Genomic DNA, 21,293 nt, shown 5'->3' on the forward strand with positions numbered 1-21,293 from the left:
TGTTCTAGTAGATACATTCTATGGCATAAACTCTTTCAGGTAGAAATATTGAATATATAGCCCACTTTCTGTTCATGAAAGTCAATTGTAGATCTTCCTTTATTTTTTCCAGAACTTAATGGGATTTAATGTTTTGGTGCTTATAGAAGGTATTTATAGAAGGCTTCGAAGTTTTTACATTTGTCAAACCCCACAGAGATTGTTTACATTTAAGTATTTTGGTATAAGCAGTGACATCCTAAAAGCTCACTAGTAAAGTCAGTATCCTAAGTTGGATTATCTGTTACTATGTCCTTATTTCACAATATATTTATTTTTTTGTGTCTGTGAGAACTAAACAGGTTTTCAGCTTTACAAATTGTTTAAAATTTAGACTTAAATATATACATATATATGGTGTGTGTATTGTATATACTGCATAGATGTTATTTTTTTTAACTTCTAATGAACACAGGTCCCATCCTTCTTTCCCAGTTCCCAGTTTTCTTATGAAAAATTTCAAACATAGAAAACTGTCGAAAGAATTGTAAAATGAACACCCATAGTCTATCTAGGGGCTATAATGTTTTTTTTAAACTGTAATAAGCCTGTTGTAATAAATCATGTCCTATTGTTGATTTTTCTCACTTAAGAATAGAATAATGTAATTGGTGCCAACTGGCCACCTTTTTTAAGTGCTGTTTAACTTTGATTAAATTTAGATAGCCACATGTGGCTTGGACTATCCTGTGGACAGTGTCACTCTAGAGCGTGGCTTGGTAGCCTGTGTGCCCTGAGTGCTTGCTGGTCCTTTATGCTGCTTAAAGATGCATGGTCCTTTATGCTGCTTAAAGATGCAAGGTTTGCGGTGGAAAGCCATCTCATCGCCATGGTGCAAGAGTATACTGTCATCGCCTTCAGGTCTGTTAATATAAAATAGTCTTTTCAGGATGTAGACTGGGATATAGAGTAGAAACTCAAGTTATAAGTCTCTTGGCCTTAGATGTCACCTTTTAGGAGAAAGGGAGAAACAATTGCTCTTTGAACTTTCTGTTGCCCATAATTTTTGGTTGCTCCTGAAAATAATCTTTATTCTTTGGCCCCCATGGAAAAAGGTGATTCATTTAAGACTGAGCAAGTTTGGGAAAAAGAGTTACAGGTTAAGAAGTCTTTAATAACTTTTTGTTCCCATTCTTGAATTGCTCTCAAGTGTTGATTTACTTATGTGCTGTCCCTACTATCTAGTTTTCTTACATTCAAATCAAGGTTGGAAAGTAGGCTATTGGGATAAATATTTTACATTGCCCCTGGTTTTCATATAACTTGTTTGAATTGGCTCTTAACTTGATTGTAAGCTACTGGTGGACAGTGATCATTAAAAGTTAAAGTTCAGGGCCTCCCTGGTGGTGCAAGTGGTTAAGTACCGCATTATGAAGCAGTCCATAGCCTCTGCAGCACAAGTTCGATCCCTGGCCGGCCAGGAAGCGCCCCACATGGCGCAGAAGACCAGACCTCTCTTGTCTCGCCCGCTGCTCCCTTCAGCAGTGTATTTCTGTCAATCTGCCTGTTCTGTTCCCCACTCTGTCTTTGGTGAGTCCTCTCAACTCCCATATCTCTGGCCTGTACCCCAGCTCTTATATGCATAAATAAATAAATCTTAAAAAAAAAAAAGTTCAGCTCTAGTTTTATGTGAAAATAGATTTTTATAGCACTTAGGTCAGCAAATATACATCCCCCCTGCTTCCCCATTACAACAAAGAGTTCTCTTGGCATTAATCAAATTCACTTTTCAGGTGTTGGTTGTGTGCACTTTCTTCTTTCCCCTTCATGGAATATATTACTTTTCATCCCCCATCAATCTTCCTTGTGTAGTGGGTGCTTTGTAAATTTGTTTTTTTTATAAAAAAAGATTATGCATGCAAGAACGGGGTACAGGCCAGAGTTGGGGGGGGGCGTGAGAGGATTCACCAGAGACAGAGCAGGGAATAGAACAGGAGGATTGACTGAAATACACTGCTGAGGGGAGCAGTGGGTGAGAAAGGAGAGGTCTGCTGCACCATGTGGGTCACCTCCTTGGCTGGGGATCCAACTCGTGCTGCAGTGGCTGCAGGTTGCTTCATAGTGCGTGTCTTAACCCCATGTCTTAACCCCTTGGCACAACCTGGGAGGCCTGCTTTGTAAATTTGTTGAACTGGTTGTCTTTGTATTTACTTCCTTCAAAAGATTTGTTTTTCTAACTTAGTCTGAGGTAGAAGAGATTTCTTTCTTTCCCTTTGGAAATCTTTCAGTAATCATGAATTTTGCATATGCACATACTCTTACCATAGCATCACATACTTGAACACAGTGGGGAAGAATGGTTTTTGGGTGTGGCCCATCTGTGGTCCTATTTCTCCTGTACAGTCTGAGTGGAGCACTTTGATTTTGTTCAATCAAAATGACAAATACAACATGGTAAAGAGGGTTTGTGAGAATGGGGTTGATCTGCTAGGCTCTACCATTCTGTTTTATTTATATTTTTATTTTGGGTTTTTAGGTTTTACACCTTTGCTGCTTGTAGTTAAGAGTGCAGGCAGATATTTCATTAGTATCAGACTGAATATTTATATGGACATTTTTGATATGAATATGAATGATAGCTGAGATTATTTTGTATAGCTTACATTACCTTTTTTTTTAAAGATTTATTTTCATTTATTTATGCATAAAAGAACTGGGGTCTAGGTCAGAGGTGTGGGGCGTGAGAGAATTCACCAGAGACAGTGGGGAGCAGAACAGGTAGATAGACTGATAAATACTGCTGAGGGGCGCAGTGGGCGAAACAGGAGAGGTTTGCTGGGCCATGTGGGTTAGCTCCCTGGCTGGAGATCAAACTAGTGTTATAATGGCTGGTGATAGCTTGATAGCATTGAGATTTAACCCCTGCTCCACCAGGGAGGCCCCTACATTACTTTTGATTTGAAATGTGTGAGACCTGTAAATGTGAGTTGTGTACTGAGTTCTACCCCTGATCTGTATGATTTTTTTTTAAAAGACTACTTTTAGAGCAGTTTTAGGTTCATAGCAAAATTGAGAGGAAGGTACAATTTTCCCATATAGGCCCTTACCCTCACATGTGCATGGCCTCCCCCATTGTCAACATTTCCTAGCAAGTGGTTACATTTATTACATCCATGTTTACATAAGCATTCACTCTTGAAGTTGTCCCTATGCGTTTGGCGCTTGTATAATACCTTCTTTCCCTCACATAGTATCCTACAGAATTCACTACTCTAAAAATCCTCTGTGTTCATAACTCATTTTTTCTATCTCTAACCCTGGCAACCACTGATCTTGTTAAAACTATCCATAGTTTCCTCTGTTCCATAATGTTGACATAGTTTAATTCATACCTATATGATGATCATGCATACATCAGATTCCATATGTGGAATCACATAGCCTTTTCAGGTTTTCTTTTACTTAGTAACATACATGTAAGTTTCCTCCTTTTTATGACTCAATAGCTCATTTCTTCTTATTTTTTTAAGATTTATTTATGCATACGAGAGCTGGGGTATAGGCCAAAGGTATGAGGTAGGGGGTGTGACAGGATTCACCAGAGACAGAGTGGGGAGCAGAACAGGCAGATCTACTGAAATACACTGCTAAGGGGAGCAGCAGCGGGTGAGACAGGAGAGGTCTGCTGTACCATGTGGGTTAGTTCCTTGGCCAGGACCAAACTTATGCAGCTTCTTAGTGCTGAGACTTAACCCTTTGCACCACCAGGGATGCCCAATAGTTCATTTCTTTTTAAAGCTGAATAATATTCCATTGGATGTACCACAGTTTATTTAGCTATTAAAGCATATCTGTTGCTTTCAAATTTTGGCAATCATGAATAAAGTGCTATAAACACCCATGTGCATATTTTGGGGTGGATATTGTTCATTACTTAATAACTGGATTCCTAACATTTTTGTGAAATCATTTAAAAAAAAGGTAGGGCCTCCCCTGGTGGCGCAGTAGTTGAGCAGAGCGCTGCGCTGTGAAGCTGCCCTCAGCCTCTGCAGTGCTGGTTCGATCCCCGGCCACTGGCGAGGGTCCCACATGGCCCGCAGACCTCTCCTGCCGCCCGCTGTTCCCCTCAGCAGTGTACTTCGGTCCTTCTGTCTGTTCTGCTCCCTGTGCTGGCTCTGGTGAATTCTCTCACCCTCCTGTGCTTCTGACTATACCCAGTGCTTGTATAAATAAATAAATAAATAAATCTTTAAAAAAAAATTAAAAAAAGGTAAATGAAATGAGGGTGAGCTTAAAGTCTTGTAATTTAGTAGAGAGAACAATGATTGAAGAATCAAAATTCTTTTTTTTAAAGATTTATTTATTTATACAAGAACCTGGGTACAAGCCAGATGTGTGGGAGGGTGAGAGGATTCACCAAAGACAGTGGGGAACAGAACAGGCAGACTGACGAAATACACTGCTGAGGGGAGCAGTGGGTGCGACAGGAGAGGTCTGCAGTGCCATGTGGGACCCTCGCCTGCCTGCCGGGATTGAACCAGTGCTGCAGAGGCTGCGGACAGCTTCACAGCACGGCGCTACCCACCTTCGCCACCAGGGGAGGCCCTGAAGAATCAAAATTCTTAATACATGGCACTACAACACAGAATGACCCTTTCAGCCTGTGAATAGACTGTTCTTAGTGGCACTGAGCCCAGATAGTCGTCTGAAGTGGTATTTTTGGTTTTTTTATGCTTGGTTATTTATTTCCTAAGGTCACTCAGTTACTGAGAAATTGGAGGGAGGATAGATACTGTTTGAGTGATTGCTAGACACCAACCATCTGGGACGATCTGGAGGATTTAAACCACAGCATTAAAATAGCCTTTATTATAATTTAATGAAAAGAAGGACAAATGAATTAGTTAATTAGGGCAACAGGAAACCTCAAACCAGGTCTTCTGAGTTTTTACTGTAAGAGCCAGGAAATTTAGTATTGCTCATTGGCTTTTTGGTTAGGCATTAGGACATGTGACCATGTGCATGGGAACCTGGTCAGGTGAAATTATTCTTCCCAGTGGAGACATGCAGACCACCTCTTCTGGGATTTCGTGTTGTTACAGAATTACTTCACTTAAGCCTAGGACAGGAAGGACAGTAGACTTGTACAATAAGACATTGAGGTTTAAAGGTGTGACTGGAAAGCTTGAAGGTATGACTAGAAGCTGCGTGTTAAGCTCTAACTGACCAAGTTAATAATGTCAGGAAGGAATGGGTAAAGGGTGTGATTTCCCAAGTGAAACAAGACTTTGTAGCAAAGCAGCCAGGAAGTAAACAAATGAATGTTCTATATATTCATATTGTGTTTTGTGTTACGTGTATTTTGTACAAAAATGAATTCAGCAAAGTACAAGAACCAAAAATATTCTTTAAATTTCTCTCCTTTTTCTTAACCAGTTGTGATAGATGAAGTTTGTTGGTTCCAGTCTTGTGCTTTGATTTAAGACCCATGCTAGGTTTTCTGTTAGTCGCATCTGAAACTACTGCTGTTACCTGCTGATGTTGGTTGTCTTCACTTAGGAAGAAATTTACCTTGTCTAGAAGTTTAGAGCTTTGTTAAAAAAAAAAAAGACCAAAAAAAAAAAAAAAAAAAACCAACAATAAAGAAAACCACCCTACAATTCAGATGAAGCAGTTGCACAGTTTGGTTTCTCAATCTCATCTTTTTCTTTAAATCTGAAAAAAAGTAATTTTGTTTTTTTTTGTGGCCAGGTTCTCATGATTACATTGTTTATTGAGTGCACAAACAAGACAGACCTACCCTTTAGAATCTATATAGCGGAGACAGACTGCTATATAAGTATAAAAATGTCTAGGCCCTTCTGAAACCATTGTCCACCTGTGCTTTTCCTGTTCAGGCAGATCGGATTTATTAAAAAATATATACTATTCAACCATTTAAATGATCCAATTCAGTGTTTTTTAGTATTTCTTAGCATTGGGCAGCTATTAACAATTTTAGAGCGTTTTTGGAGCCCCCTTTCAAAAAAATTAAGAAAACCTGTATCCGTTAGCTGCTGCTCCACAATCTGTTGGGTCTTATGGTAAGTCTGTAACATTTTGAAGAGCCTTCTTCAAATTGTTTCCAAATTGATGCACCAATTTACATTCCCACCAGTTACATGAAACTTCTAGTTTCTCCTTATCTTTACCAATACTTGTTATTGTCTTCTCCCCTCTCACCCCCAGTCTGCCTGCTGTGTTTGAAGTAGTGTATCATCTGTGGATTTGATTTACATTTTCCTCCTTAATGATTAAGCATCTTTTCATTCATTCATTGGCCATTTATATACTTCCTTTGACAAAATTTCCATTTATTTTAATTAATTTTTTGTTGCTGTTTGCCAATCTCTAAAATAGCAATAAAACTGGTAACTTCCTAAGAGTTAATTATGAGGATTAAAAGAATTATATACAAAAGGTTTTGAGAAGCAATTGACACATTGTTAATTCTCCTTTAACACTAGTTATTATTGTTATCACAAGAATTTATTAATGTACTTACTGCCTCCTAGTCAGGCCATTATAAACATGGGTCAAGAATTAGTGATAATGTTTCCTTTGGCAAGTCAATAAAGCTTTTAACATTAGTTTCTTTATTTGTAAAATGGGAAAAATAAAAAATAGTTGTTAGCACTGGGAAGTTTCAGTGTGGTTACTTCTCTTAATGATAGTGTCTCTGCCCCCTTCCCAGCAACCGTTACTACTTTTCCCATCCTGCTGCCTTTCTCCCAGCAGAGCTTCTTTTATTTACTTTTGCCATTGGAATAGAAGACTAAGGATCTTTCTCTGTTTTGAGGATGACAAAACCACTCCAGGATTAGGGTGAAGAGAGACGAGAATGCCTAATAGTAAGTATTCCTGAAGTGTCTAGACTCCCCCCATGAAATTGCTGAAATGTTACTGAATTAAATTAGTCTCTGAGAAGTATTATAACTGCCTGCACATGATGACAAGACCTCAGTGGTGATTCAGAGATTAAGGATTACATTTGGGGGCAGAGTAGGCAACTTGAGGCCTAAACAGTCCAGGTTGAGGCCCAACCTAGATTGGTTTCTGGTGGCCAGATGTTCCGTAGACTATTTTTTTAAAGTAATTTGGAGGAGAAGTGAGAGATGTGAATAAGGTGAATAATGGGCAAGTTGTCTACAGTATGATTTAGTGATGATAAGAAAAGAATAGGCAAAGAATTTGGTCAGAGCCTGGTGAAATAGGAGTGAGTTGTCTTTCTATTATCAATTGCCCCTTCAGTTCCTTACCTCACTCTTTCCCCATACATCCTATTAACCACTAGTACCTAACTGGGTGAACAATTTAAATTATGTCATAGAACTGTATGTCAGAAGATTGGCTAGGCCTGAGTCAAGTGAAAGTAAACTGCGATGAGAGGTACAGGTATATTCTGACAGGAATCTGGTTCATAGAAACCAGTTTTAGAAAAGATTTATTTTAGCTGATAGGTTGTAAATCTTATGAAGTATGATTCATGAACAAACTCAGAGAATAATTCAGTATTCTTTAAAAATAATTTTTTCACATTTGTTGGAGTATAAATGGGAAAAACCTTTATGGAGGCTATTTGGTTCTTTAATTTATCTTGTAAGTCTATACTGGGAAGTTTTTCTTAAGAAAACATTCAGAAGTACAGGCCATATGATTTTTATGCTAGCAGAATATTGGAAACAACTTAAATGTCTAACATACTATAAAATAATGGTATAATCCATGTGGGTAGTAACTCTAGTTTGTTTTTTTTTTAAAGATTTATTTATTTATTTATACAAGCACTGGGTAGTCAGAAGTGCGGGAGGGTGAGAGAATTCACCAGAGCCAGAGGGGAGAGTAGAGCAGGCAGATTGATGAGGCACCCTGCTGAGGGAGCAGTGGGCGGCAGGAGAGGTCTGTGTGCCATGTGGGACCCTAATCTGGCAGCTGAAGATTGAATTGGCGCTGCAGAGGCTGCGGGCAGCTTTGCAGCCCAGTGCTCAACTGCTGCGCCACCAGGGGAGGCCCAGTAACTCTAGTTTTTAAAATCACTTTTTTGATGAATATTTTTTTAAATGAGGAAACATTTATTAGAAAATAATAAATCAAAATCACGGTGTATGAATGATGTCAACTTTGATGGTGAACATAATGTATAGATAAGAAATTTCTAGAAGAGTATATACCATGGTTTTAATAGTGGAATTCTGGATGTTGTAAATAATTTCTAAAATATACTTATCTTCAGTAAACAAAATTAGAAAAAAATTTAAATAGTAACATATAAAAGAAAGTTTCTAATAAATTACTTAAAGAACTTAGTCAAGTTCTTTCTTTGTATATATGCAGATATATATATATGTGTATATATATATGTGTATATATATATATATATATAAACATTTTGGTCATTTGTTTTTACTGGTAGTTTCTTTAAAGTATACTAGTTTTTTTCATTTTCAAACTCATTTTTCCTTTTATTTTAATCTTATTCTAAGTATAATTTGTTCTTTAACTTTTATATTTAGACTATACTATTTTTTTTTGAGGTAATGATGGTTTACAAAGTGGTATAGGTTCACACCTCTTCGGATATATGTTATCACACTACACCCACTCCCAAAACACCACTACTCCTCCATCAGGGTCTCTTGGGTGCCCTCCCTCATGGCTTCTCTGCTGTCGTAACAATCTGGTGGCCCAATTCTGCAGTCAGATTTCTGGGGTTTCTTTTATATTATATTATATCTATATCTATTATATTATGTTCCTTTGTTTTGTTTCTCTACATTCCACGTGAGTGAAATCATCTGGTATTTGTCGTTATTCTTCTGATTTTATTAAGTATGCTATTTTTTTGTGAAAAATTAGTTCTTGTTTTCCCCAAGTCTTTTCAGTTCTCAAAAAATGGATTTGAACACTTATTTTGAAAGAGCACCAAGTGATTGGTTACTGGAAATGGAAGAAGATAGAGCATGTGACTATCAGTCTTTATTGTGCAATTTCCTTTTATCACTTTGGTCAAGAGGAGGGGCAGAAAATTTTGAGTTGTAGTTCCTTTGAGAGACAGTTTATTTCTGCCTTCCATCTTACAGACCGTCATACACCCAAGGGATCCAGGATTGAAAGGTCAAATTCTTCCACCTAATTTTTGGGTCAACCTGCATCACTGCATGACGCAGATACAGGTAATATCTGCTTTTTTCCATCAGGTCTTGGCACCTGAGTATTTTATTGGTCCTAATTACAAAGATTCTAGGAAAGAAGGATGGTAAGAAGATGGCATTTTATTACAAATGACATGAATAATGGATTGATAGGAAAGCCTTCTATATTGATTTCATTGCAGTTGCATTAACTCAGAGAGATGTGAAAGCAAGAACAGCATTCACAGAAGGCTATTTCCTTCTATTCAGTGTGCTACCATTTTCACTTTGTAGTCTCAAAATAAGAGAGATTTGGGTAATAAAAATTACTTTTTATTTGTGTCTAGTATTTACATACTGTTTTATCAATCTTGAAGGATTTTGTAATAGCAAAGATTACTTTTCCTTAGGAAATTAGGGAAAGTGTGAATAAGTTTGGAAAAATTTATAAATTAAAAAAAAACTAAAAGAGTTTAGTTATATGTGCAATTTGTTTTTCATACTCCCTGTTTCTGGGATATCATGTTTTCATACTGATAATTATAAGAAGCAAGATACATTTTAAATATTTTATGATTTCTCTTTATATTGATATCCATTAATAGGTTGAATCATTTATGGATATTAACTAACAACAATCTATTGACAACATTTTATTTTCACATAGGCTTCTGTTAGCAATATTATACTCTAGATTATTTTTAAACTTTTAATAATTATGGGATCATTTGAGATTAAAAATAACAAGTTTCTGGGCTTGAACATAAGAGATTTTTACTAATCACCTCTTACACTTCTTGGAATCCCGAATGTTAACCAATATGCAATGCTAGCCCTCAGTTCTTTTGCAGGTGGTACATGGGGTATGCTTTAGGAAACATTGTGGTAGAATTGTGTTATAATTGAAAAGAATGCAAGGAGTTTAAATATTTGCTGTAGGTAATTTTTTAAAACCACGATGTATGTATTTTCATAAGTTTAGAATCAATATTTGGTTTTTGAATACTTTTAAAAGTATCTCAGTGTTTGAGTTAGTATCACTTTTACTTCACATTTGTTTACGTATTTTAAGCATTTTGAGCTAAATTGAGCCTTTTGAGCTAAATGAATAGGATCCAGCCTCTCCAATCATAGATTTCATTCTTTCCATATTTTCCTGTAATCATGGCTATGATTACTTGGAGTATAAATGATTTTTGCAGAAATATTGAAAATTTTTCCATTTTGCATATAGATCAGACTCAGAATACATGCTTTAGACACTTAGAGGAGTTAATAGAAACAAATTCACATACTCGTAAAGATACACACTCATCTCTTAATCCTGCTGTGTACTTATAGGCTGCCATTTAGATTTTCTTTTGGACATAAATTATCCTGTTGCTGGATTTTAATGCAAAATATATTTCTCTTACTCTAGCAATGAGTGATCAGGAAGTGATTTATTCAACTGTGAGAGTACTTCAGTCTCTATCAGGATCACAAAATCACAGGTTAAGTCCTGATGGTGCTCAGAGGCCTGGGAAAGCTGGTGACAAAGGTATTTATTTTAAGTAGGTTCACCTGTTCTCATATGGCTTGTCAGCACTTGATGTTTGAAATAAAAGTTCACATTTTGCATATAGATCAACTCAGAATACATGCTTTAGACACTTAGAGGAGTTAACAGAAACAAATTCACATACTCGTAAAGATATACACTCATCTCTTAATCCTGCTGTGTACTTATAGGCTGCCATTTAGATTTTCTTTTGGACATAAATTATCCTGTTGCTGGATTTTAATGCAAAATATATTTCTCTTACTCTAGAAATGAGTGATCAGGAAATGATTTATTCAACTGTGAGAGTACTTCAGTCTCCGTCAGGATCACAGAATCACAGACTAAGTCCTGATGGTGCTCAGAGGCCTGGGAAAGCTGGTGACAAAGGTATTTATTTTAAGTAGGTTCACCTGTCTTGTATGGCTTGTCAGCACTTGATGTTTGAAATAAAAGTTCACATTTGTACTTCAGGTTATCAGGTGGTAATCTGATACCAGGGTGGGGCAGAATATTAGAACAAGCCCATTTTTTGAAGTTTGTGAGAATGGAGAAGAGAATGAATTCTTATAAATTTGAGAAGCTGGGCATCCCTGGTGGTGCAAGGGGTTAAGTTTCAGCACTATCAGCCTACTGGCAGCCATGGCAGAATGAGTTCAATCCCTGGCCAAAGAGGTAACCCACATGGAACAGCAGACCTCTCCTGTCTCTCCTGCTGCTCCCCTCAGCAGTGTATTTCAGTACATCTGCCTATTCTGCTACCCACGCTGTCTCTGGTGAATCACCTCACCCCCTGCACCTCTGGCCTTCACCCCGTTCTTGTATGCGTAAATAAATAAAATAAATCTTTAAATTTTAAAAGCTATTACAATATTTTCATTCAGATTTGGTTAAAAGGAGCTCATGGAGCCTTTAAAAGGAAAGGACCACCTGTAATCTCAAGAAAAAATACATTTATTACAGAATTCAATTTTAGAGAATATTTAAGAAATGAAAAATCTATGTTAAAAACAATGTTTTTATTCAGACAAAAGATTTTTTTTAGATGTCTCAAGCATTTACCAGTGTTTAATGGCAGCGAGGTAGCAAAGTTATTCAAATCAAAGGGACATTCTAATTTTTTCCTGTTCTTTTTCCATCTTCAAATATTGTCAAAAACTCTAAATTGAGAATAACATACTGTTTTAATTTAGTGATAATCGGAGATGCAACTTACAGTGTTAAGGACTATAAAAGTAGGAGGATAAATACAGCTTTGTCCAGAGAAAAACAGAATTAATGAAAAGGGAGGAAAAGTTGATTTCTAGAAAATACATTAAGGAGTGATCTTAATCACATTTGTAGCTTCAGAATATCCACTATTGGCTACCAGTTTCTCACCAATACTGACTGCTTTTTCCTTCCTCTTCATGATTAGTAGCGATCACAGCAAGATGTTCATGTCAGTATGGATTTCCATAAATATGTATTGTGTCTGTTGCCATCTGTGCTTTTGTAGGAGAGATACTTTTAAATCCTATAGAGCTATTCTTTGTGTAGGATTTTAAAAATAGATGTATTTCAGTCAGAAATCTGAAACTTTCAGAGAGTAATCACTGGATTACAAATTTAAATCTATTACTATAATATATTTTCATAAAAATTTTAGAGATTATTCCTTTGTTTCACATGTTGTCCTAGGTTGGTAGTAGGCCAGGGTCTACGCTGGATGCTTATTTTCTTCCTTCTTTATTTAAAGAGTGTTCAGTGTCCTGGCATCTTACTGCAGTAACTCTTGGGCTCCTTTGTTTACTTCTGTTGATGACAGTCATGGTGCTGGGGACCAAGGGTAAGTAATTGAAATACATCCTAAGCAATGACCAGTAATTTTGCAGATATTAACCATGGTTCCCTGGAGATGCTCAGGGAGTGTCCCAGGTGACTTGGTGATTTTGCCCCTGATATTGTCATTTTCATTTTACTTACCTCTGTGGTTATGACCAGCACCATTGTGTGTAATTCATGGTAGCAATCCTTCTGACATGGAACTAAAATTTTCTACCTTCTGAGTTTAGATAATTTGTGAATCTCAGATGTAAACATTCTTTGAGAAACAGCATTTCAAAAGAAATATGTCTTTCCTTTGATTTTTTAAAAAAAGTATGTAATGATGAAATGGTTTAATAGAAAAGAGGGATTCTATACATGGATATTAGATGATTTTGAATTCAACCTTTATTTTTATTTGAATTCTTTGACATCTGTAATATATTACACTCCGATAAAATTATATATTTGGATCATCCTGTCTTTTTTCCTGTGGGTATTCCATTTACTGCACTAATAATTGTGCTGTTTCTTCATATTTCTTAGTGTAGATTTGACTCAGAAAATGTGTTGCTAAATGTTGACTAACTGATATTTACAAATAGATATTTGTAAATGCCGTGCTGTTAAAAAGAAAAAAAACCATACCAAATGGTAAGGGTTTTCTATAATAATTTTATTCAGATATCTTATTTTTTTTATCCTAAATTAATTTGCTAATGGTGAGAAATTTAGTGTTTCCATTTCTATGATTAATCTGTTAAGGTGTTACTTTCTAAATGTCAAATTACTAATTGAAGTAATGAAATGGGTTGGTTGTCAAAGTGAAGCTTTTTCTTGCCTTCAACATGAACATTTTAGTAATATGAATACATTTTTGGCATTATATCTATGTTATCAATTTTAGTTTTTCAGTATATTCAAGAAAAACATCAATGGGAAGAAATTCGACGAAACCTAAGTCTAAAGTATGACCTTATGAAAAATGACAGCTACTTAAAGGAGCAACATTTGACAAATAAGACTTTAGAATATGAAATTCTGAAAAATGAAACCCTTCATCAGAAAAAGAAATTGGAATTATGCTTTATAGAAAATAAGCTATGTCATGGAAAAAGGAATCCTTCAGAGTCTTTGCAAAATACAGGTATGAAGGAAATTTTTAATCAACGGTTACATGATTTTTCATTATTTCTTCCTTCTTTAGAATCTTTGAAGCCTAATATTGGCTTATAATATATGCTAGTGATCTTGGCTACAGGACAACTTTTAATATGTGCCTCTTTGATGTGACATGGATATTTGGGTTTGCTTGTTTAACATGTGAGACTGAGACCCTAGGGTCATGTGTGCATTAGTGGAGCTCTATGTTTTCCCCCCAAATCAGTGGTAGTTCTTGCATTCTTACTATTCCCATAAGGTGAATTAATGTCAGCTTCCTTGAAAATATGGGTCATTTTGGATCGGGGCAAATTAGACACTTGCACTCTGGTACTGGCATGAAATATTTAGGTGATCAGTAAAAATATACATAGGCTAGCATGGGCACTGCCCTTTTGCATGGACGCTGGTCTAAAGATCATTGTATCTATGTGTGTGAGACTTTTTCTCTGGTCTTAAATTTCAACTTTTAAGCTTTATGAGTACTTTTTAAAGTGGTATATCTATGCTGTTTCCATTCTGTTTTGATGTAAGATACTTGTCTGTTGTGATCACTATAGACTCGCTGCAGTACATCTGCAAGGTCTACTGTGATGATACCAATTAAAATATCCAAGAGATAAGAATACTAAATCTCATACAATAAAATCTGTTATCATGTATAACAATGGAATAACTTACCAGGTTCATTAACAACTACTAAGTGTTTTCTTAGGATTCAGAGTTTACAAATTTTTTTTGCATATTCAGTATCATTTAGGTATTGGTATACATTTCTATTTTTTTCTATTATTAAAAAACATGGCATACTTGGGCCTCCCTGGTGGCACAAAGGGTTAAGACACAACCTATGAAGCTGTCCGCAGCCTCTGCAGCACAAGTTTGATCCCTGGCTGGCCAGGGAGCAACCCACATGGCACAGCAGATCTTTCCTGACTCACCCGCTGCTCCCCTCAGGAGTGTACTTCGGTCAGTCTGCCTGTCTGCCTGTTCAGTTCCCCACTTTGTCTCTGGTGAATCCTTTTACCCCCTGCACCTCTGGCCTGTACCCCTGCTCTTATATGCATAAATAAATGAATCTTAAAAAAAAAAAAAAGCATACCATAAAAGATATCAGGAAAAAAAACTTCCAAAGAAGAATATTTTTTTTTATTTAGACTATATTCTGGAATTAAAAAAAATATTATTTTAAAAGCCGCTTTATTGTAGTATTTATATGAAAAAGCAACACATTTATTGTATACAATTTGATATTTGGACATAAGCATATATCCATAAAACCATCCATAGTTAGGCTAACAGACATAACCATCACCTGCAAAAGTTTCCTCAAGTCCTATTTTTGTTGTGGTAATTACACTTGACATGAGATCTACCCTTTCAATAAGTTTCTAAAGTGCACAATTCAATATCGTTAGCTATATAGCCTCTGTGTTATACTGCAGATCTCTAGAACATAATAATATGGTGTCACGTAATCTGTATAGCATTTGGACAACTGAATTCCTTCCCCTGGCAACCCTGGTAACCACCATTCTACTTTCTGTTTCATTGAGTGTGACTATTTTTCATATCTCATATATGTGGAATCCTGCTGTATTAATCCTTCTGTGACTGGTTTATTTAACTAAATGTACTGTCTTCAAGGTTTATCTATGTCATGGCAGATGGCAGATTTCCTTCTTTTTAAGACTGAATAATACCCCATTATATATATATATAGATATATATATATATATCACATCTTCTCTATTAGTTCATCTGTTGATAGATACTTGAGTTGTTTCAATATCTTGGCTTTTGTGAATAATGTTACAGTGAAGATGGGGGTGCAGGTATCACTTAACATTCTAGATTCTTGATGTGAACCTTGTGTTATCATTATTGGTAGCTGTAAAGATTTTACTTAGTTATTCTGTTTAACAGGGTACCAGATGAGAAGTTGAATGTTTTGCCTTTTTATGTTGTAGGGCGCTGGTCTTGTTATGGAATTAGCTGTTACTATTTTACCAATGAGAGTGAAACCTGGAGAAAGTGTAAACAGACTTGTCAAAATTATGGATCATCTCTTTTGAAGATAGATGATGATGATGAACTGGTATCATGACTATTATGTTCATTTTTATTCTATTAAACTCTCTACCATCTTTGGATTCAAGGTATTGAGGATCGAGGTGGGGGTGGAGGAGTCCAGAAAGAGGGACCTTCAATTATTTTTTGTATCATGTCTGTTGAGTGAACAAGACTTTTATAGTTAAGAGTCTCCCAGGAAATTCCTGCCTGTTAGTAGGAATATATTCTTGCTACTTCCTGACCATTCAAAACCTACTTATTTATCATGATGATCATTATTAGTTCAAAATGGAAATCTCCTTGAAGATACAGTTTGGTTCTTGTAATCATCTCCCTTTCTACGAAGTCTGTAGGAGAACCACTCACAGAGAAATACGACTTTCTTTTGGAAATACTTAATGCTTTGGTGAATTGCAGCCTGAAACCAGCATTCCTTCCTAGGGTGGCATCTCAGGACCTTGAGGCAACATAGTTTAGTAAATACTATTAGGAATCTAGGAATCAGACTGCCTGGGATCAAATCACTTTTGCCACTTATTAGCTGTGTGAACATGGATAAGTTATTTCTCTTTCTAGGCCTCAGTTTCCTCATCTGAAAATGGAAATAATAATGGAACATAAAATCAATAACAGTTTTACCAACTGGCTAAATGGTGATTTGCATTGCATCCGTAGGTAACAATACATCATCAAAAATTTTATATGCTATATTAAGATATTACCTATCTTTTAAAACGAAGTTTAAAAACTGAAAATACAGTGACAATATCAAAATTATTTTTATTACTTAAAAAAAATACATACAACATACACGCAAACACAATGTGTTTTTACACAGAAATGGTTGCAAAACTCAGCCTGAAACATCTATTTATCAGTTAGGAAAACAACACAAAATTTATATGCAAATCTAATAGATGTTTTATATCACAACATAAAACAATATACGTTGTTTTAATAAAACAGCTAAATCTAAACCTGTATTTTAAAATGCATTCCATCGTTTAATCAAACATTATGTAAAATGTCCTTTGACCTATTACATTTTAGACATAGTAGGTTTTTCCAAATGCTACTACTTTTCTCTTCATCCCTTTCAGCTGCTGAACTGCAGCAAGACTTTCTCTAATAGGTGTAGACTCTACTGTATACCTCCCTTTGTTATTTAAATTTGTTTTGAAGACTCCTTTTTTCACTTAAGAATATGTAATGATAATTTTTCTATGTGTTTAAATATTTTTCTGAAGCATGACTTTGAATGGTTTCCTAAAGTGTCAAATTATTTCACAGATTTATTGTTAGATACTTTAAAATTTTTTCATGTTTTAAATAATCTATATGGCGGGCAGTCATTTTCAACATGAATAAATGATCAAGGAGAATGCAGATGCAGGGGTTGAGGGAAAAGGGTTTATAGGACAGGGGGATGAAGGAAGATGTGGCGAGTAGAAGAGGCTGGTCATAGAAACTGCTGGCCCCTTCCCCTGTGCTCTTCATTCATTTAACAGATGGGACTTTAGTCACGTATGCTTTGTTTCCTTTGTAGGCCTTTATTCGATCCCACATTTCTACAGGTATTTCCTGGATTGAATTACCATATAATTCTCAGGAACATAAATGGAAACGGACTGACAATGACACACCTTCTGAACTGTAAGTCTCTGGAGTGTTTTCAAACACACTGGTGTTGGGGTTGGAAAGATTGTATCTGAAAAGCCTCTTATTTAAAATAGCTTAACTCATTTTGAAACATCTATTTATCAGTTAGGAAAACAATAGAAAATTTATATGCAAATCTATTGTTTTATATCACAACATAAAAGAATTTGTGTTATTGTAATAAAACAGTTAAACTGATATTTTAAAATACATTCCATTGTTTAATCAAACATTAGGAAGCACTATAATTAAGAAGGAAAAGAAGTATTATACAAAGTTGATAATATAAAATTGTGATGCTTAACCCATGCTCAGAAGTATGTTTTATGAAGTTCATAAAATGAAACAAAAATCATGATATGAAGCAATTGGATCATCTTGACTTTACTATAGTAAGCCACAAATGAGAATTTTGAACATTCCAAAAATTACTTTGTGTAGTATATAATATTTTAAAGTATAAATACATGTGAGCCCACACACATGTACACATATATCTTCCTTCACGTTAGTCCTATTTTGAAGCATAATATTTTGTAAACTCTTGGCTTGCATTTATTATAATATGCTGTTAAACTATTTAATGACTGTTTAAAAATCTTAACCATTATATTTCTATGAATTTTGTTTTGCATTTTCAAATATCTTTCCTAGTTAATCATATTTTGAGATGTCTTTTATTTCTATAAAATGTTTTGTAATTGATATCTGATAATTTTATTATTTGAAGTTTTGTGGGTTTAATCTATTGTTTCTGCTGGCTTTTGTTCACGATGCCATTTTCTTTGTAGTGTTTAGTGATAGTTTTTTCTTTTTGAGCTGGTGTTGAAATTGAGGACTGATGAGGGTGACTTCCTCAAGAATCTGCTTTTGTTGGATTCCTTAGGACACTTTATTTATTTTTAAAAGATTTATTCATTTATGCATACAAGAGCTGGGGTACAGGCCAGAGATGCAGGGGATGAGAGGATCCACGAGAGACAGAGTGGGGAACAGAACAGGCAGACTGACTGAAATACACTGCTGAGGGGAGCAGCAGGCGAGCCAGGAGAGGTCTGCTGCGCCATGTGGGTTGCTCCCTGACTGGCCGGGGGATCGAACTCATGCTGCAGAGGCTGTGGATTGCTCTATAGTGCGGTGCTTAACCCCTTGAGCCACCGGAGAGGCCCGCCTTAGGACACTTTAAATTCTAAATTTGGTCCTTCAAGTTCTGGGTTGCAAACTTCTACAAGTTGTCATGCAGGAAATGACCTAGAGTAATTGTAGCCTACAAGTATACCATAGGCAGATTATCCCAGATGTCATAGTATGAATTGCAGGCTGAATTTAGATGCTCAAATTGCATTGTTAATTAAATCAGTTTTAAACACATAGCACTATGCAAGAGGAAAGAAATGAAGTAGCTCATCACACTTGGATGGGATGGGGTAAATAAACTGTTACACTTGGGGTAAGGTAAAGTGGGTAAAGGGTCACTTGAATCTTGGATTACTAAATCTTCATATGGCCTGGTCTGCTGCATAACCCTTCCCTGACGATGAGTTAGTTCTTGGGACCAAACTTGAGTAAATGGACCCAAAAGACAGAGGTTCATGTGTCTGTACGCACATTTTCTCTATTTGGGAAAGGTAGGAGCATTTAAACCTGGTCACAGTGAGCAGCTGTGGATCTGACTGGTGTTTCTTGTGCAGAGACCTCCAGAATGTTGAGTGCACACATAATGTATATTTTGAGTATGGCATTTAGTGCCTCTCGGTTCTTTTTCCCTTTCCGGTGTTCAGAATACATATGCTCTCCTTAACTGCATCTTTACCTAACACCTCTCCTAGGTTACACACATAAATTTTCTGCCTAAGGCTTACAAGCTATTTGGTTTAACATATTTCCCTTATTTGTTTATTTCTTTTTTTTCATAGTAGATTTAAATATTCCTAAATATTCTGCAAATGCAAATTACTTGAGGGATGATTTGTATTTTTGTATTCTTCAGTGGGATTATTCTTTTTCTCTCTTGCTTAAACTCAAAGTTCAAGACACTTCTGGTGGGTCCTACTGAAGATGCATCCCTTTGCCCTCAACCTTGTGTCTCTTGGCTCCTATTTAGAATCCCAGTCTTGGGTAGAATTCCTTACTCAGCCAATGATCGCAATTAAGAAAGAAACTGACATTTGTGCTTCACTTAATCTTCTAGGTTGCCCTTTTCCTTAACCCTCTCTATGAATAAGATCTGCTTCTTGCCATTTTGCAAATTTATTCAGGAAGATTTGAAATCTTTTTAAAACCAGCATTAAATTTGTTTTCTATGGGGCCTCCCTGGTGTAACAGGGCTTAAAATCTCAGTGCTATCAAGCTATATTGCCAGCCAGTGAGGCAAGAGTTTGATCCCCAGCCAGGAAGTTAACCCACATAGCACATCAAACCTCTCCTGTCTCACCTACTGCTTGTCTCAGCAGTGTATTTCAGTATTTTTCTCTGTTCTGTTCCCCACTCTGTCTCTAGTGAATCCTCTTAGCTCCCACACCTCTGGCCTATACTCTACTTTGTCTGCACAAAAATAAATAAAAAATAAATCTAAATAAATAAAAAATAAATCTTAGAAAAAAAATTGTTTTCTGGGGCCTTCCTGTGGGTACAAGGGGTTAAGTGTCAGCACTATGAAGCTATCAGCAGCCACTGCAGCACGAGTTCGATCCCTGGCCAGGGAGTTAACCCACATGGTGTATAGACCTCTCTTGTCTCGCCCACTGCTCCCCTCAGCAGTGTATTTCAATCAGTCTGCCTATTCTGCTCTCCAATCTGTCTTTGGTGAATCCTCTCATCCCCTGTATCTCTGGCCTGTACCCCAGCTCTTGTATGCATAAATAAATAAATCTTTAAAAAATTGTTTTCTTTAGGAAATAATTCTGGCACCTAATCTACTACTTTGATGAAATGGAAGTACTGCTTATAGATATTTTTTAATGGATTGTTTTATTTTAGTTAATAACTACTATTTTTGGGTGGGGAAGGAAAGGAAACAAAATAAAAGTATCAATTAGGCAACCTCACTTTAGACTATATTACAATTATGCTTTTTTCTGTTAAGGTATATGCATACAAACTAGTTCTCTGCCATAGACATATAGTTTCTTTTCCTTTTTAAATCTCTCACTTTTTGTGAAAAAAAAAATACAAGAAAACACTTACCTGTATCATGATCTCATAGCAATACTAAAATTAATTTTGCCTTTGACCAAAATTCCCAATGTGGAATAAAAGAGGTGAAAGTGAATTTGATCAAAAGGTTATAATTCTATTTAATGGACTAGCACAAAAGAAAATCTTTATATTAATGTTATTAATATCAACATTTCCATATTCCAGACTGTTAGGCAACAGACTTAAAAAATTAATTACAATTATAATGTAAGCTTCAGAATTAAACAGTTGACCATGTATGTTTTCTATTCTACAGTCATTTTACAATATTGACTTCATCTTCTGGGATAGGAAAATGTGCATTTTTGACTTCAACAAGAATAGATGCTATTGAGTGCTCTAACACCTACAGTTGTGTCTGTGAGAAGATGATGATTTCTCTGCTTCAAGAAAGTACCACGAGAAAAAGGTGAAAATGGAATTTTGTCACTTTTTTGTTTCCCTGGTCTAGCTTGTGGTCACTTACCAGTGAATGTTTTTCACTGCAGGACTAAGTCCATTGTAGAAATAGATGGGCTGGAAGAGTAAGGAAATGCTCTTTGAAACTGTGATTTAAGAGATTAGATGTTACCTGTCTTCTTGGGAAGAAGAAGACTTTGTCTTTGGAGAGCAGTCACCCTTCTCTTTCCCTGAACCATCCCCAACGCAATAACACTGATAAATAGCTTAGGTCTTTTTCTTACCGGTAGGATAAATTATGTTAATAT

General features: G+C 35.9%; 1 protein-coding gene across 1 annotated transcript; it reads left to right on the forward strand.

Annotated features, from left to right (window-relative positions):
• Positions 1 to 62: 62 nt before the first annotated feature.
• On the forward strand, positions 63 to 21,028 carry LOC119246984 (killer cell lectin-like receptor 5). Its single transcript, XM_037513208.2, has 10 exons — positions 63 to 900; positions 6,754 to 6,869; positions 9,099 to 9,191; positions 10,570 to 10,689; positions 10,960 to 11,079; positions 12,428 to 12,517; positions 13,403 to 13,642; positions 15,627 to 15,754; positions 17,276 to 17,382; positions 20,843 to 21,028. Exons 4-10 carry the CDS (start codon positions 10,572 to 10,574, stop codon positions 20,997 to 20,999), a joined length of 960 nt encoding a protein of 319 aa, XP_037369105.2. The 5' UTR covers positions 63 to 900; positions 6,754 to 6,869; positions 9,099 to 9,191; positions 10,570 to 10,571; the 3' UTR covers positions 21,000 to 21,028.
• The last annotated feature ends 265 nt before the right edge of the window (positions 21,029 to 21,293 follow it).

Source organism: Talpa occidentalis, unplaced genomic scaffold (assembly GCF_014898055.3).
Source record: "Talpa occidentalis isolate TD23 unplaced genomic scaffold, MPIMG_talOcc4v2.1 talOcc4.16, whole genome shotgun sequence".
Classification (NCBI taxonomy): Eukaryota; Metazoa; Chordata; class Mammalia; order Eulipotyphla; family Talpidae; genus Talpa; species Talpa occidentalis.

Coding starts and splice junctions, on each gene's coding strand:
- LOC119246984 (XM_037513208.2), top strand. CDS start 10,572: ATGAGTGATCAGGAAGTGATTTATTCAACTGTGAGAGTACTTCAGTCT. Junction 11,080..12,427: donor TGGGAAAGCTGGTGACAAAG/GTATTTATTTTA, acceptor CTTTATTTAAAG/AGTGTTCAGTGTCCTGGCAT. Junction 12,518..13,402: donor CATGGTGCTGGGGACCAAGG/GTAAGTAATTGA, acceptor TATCAATTTTAG/TTTTTCAGTATATTCAAGAA.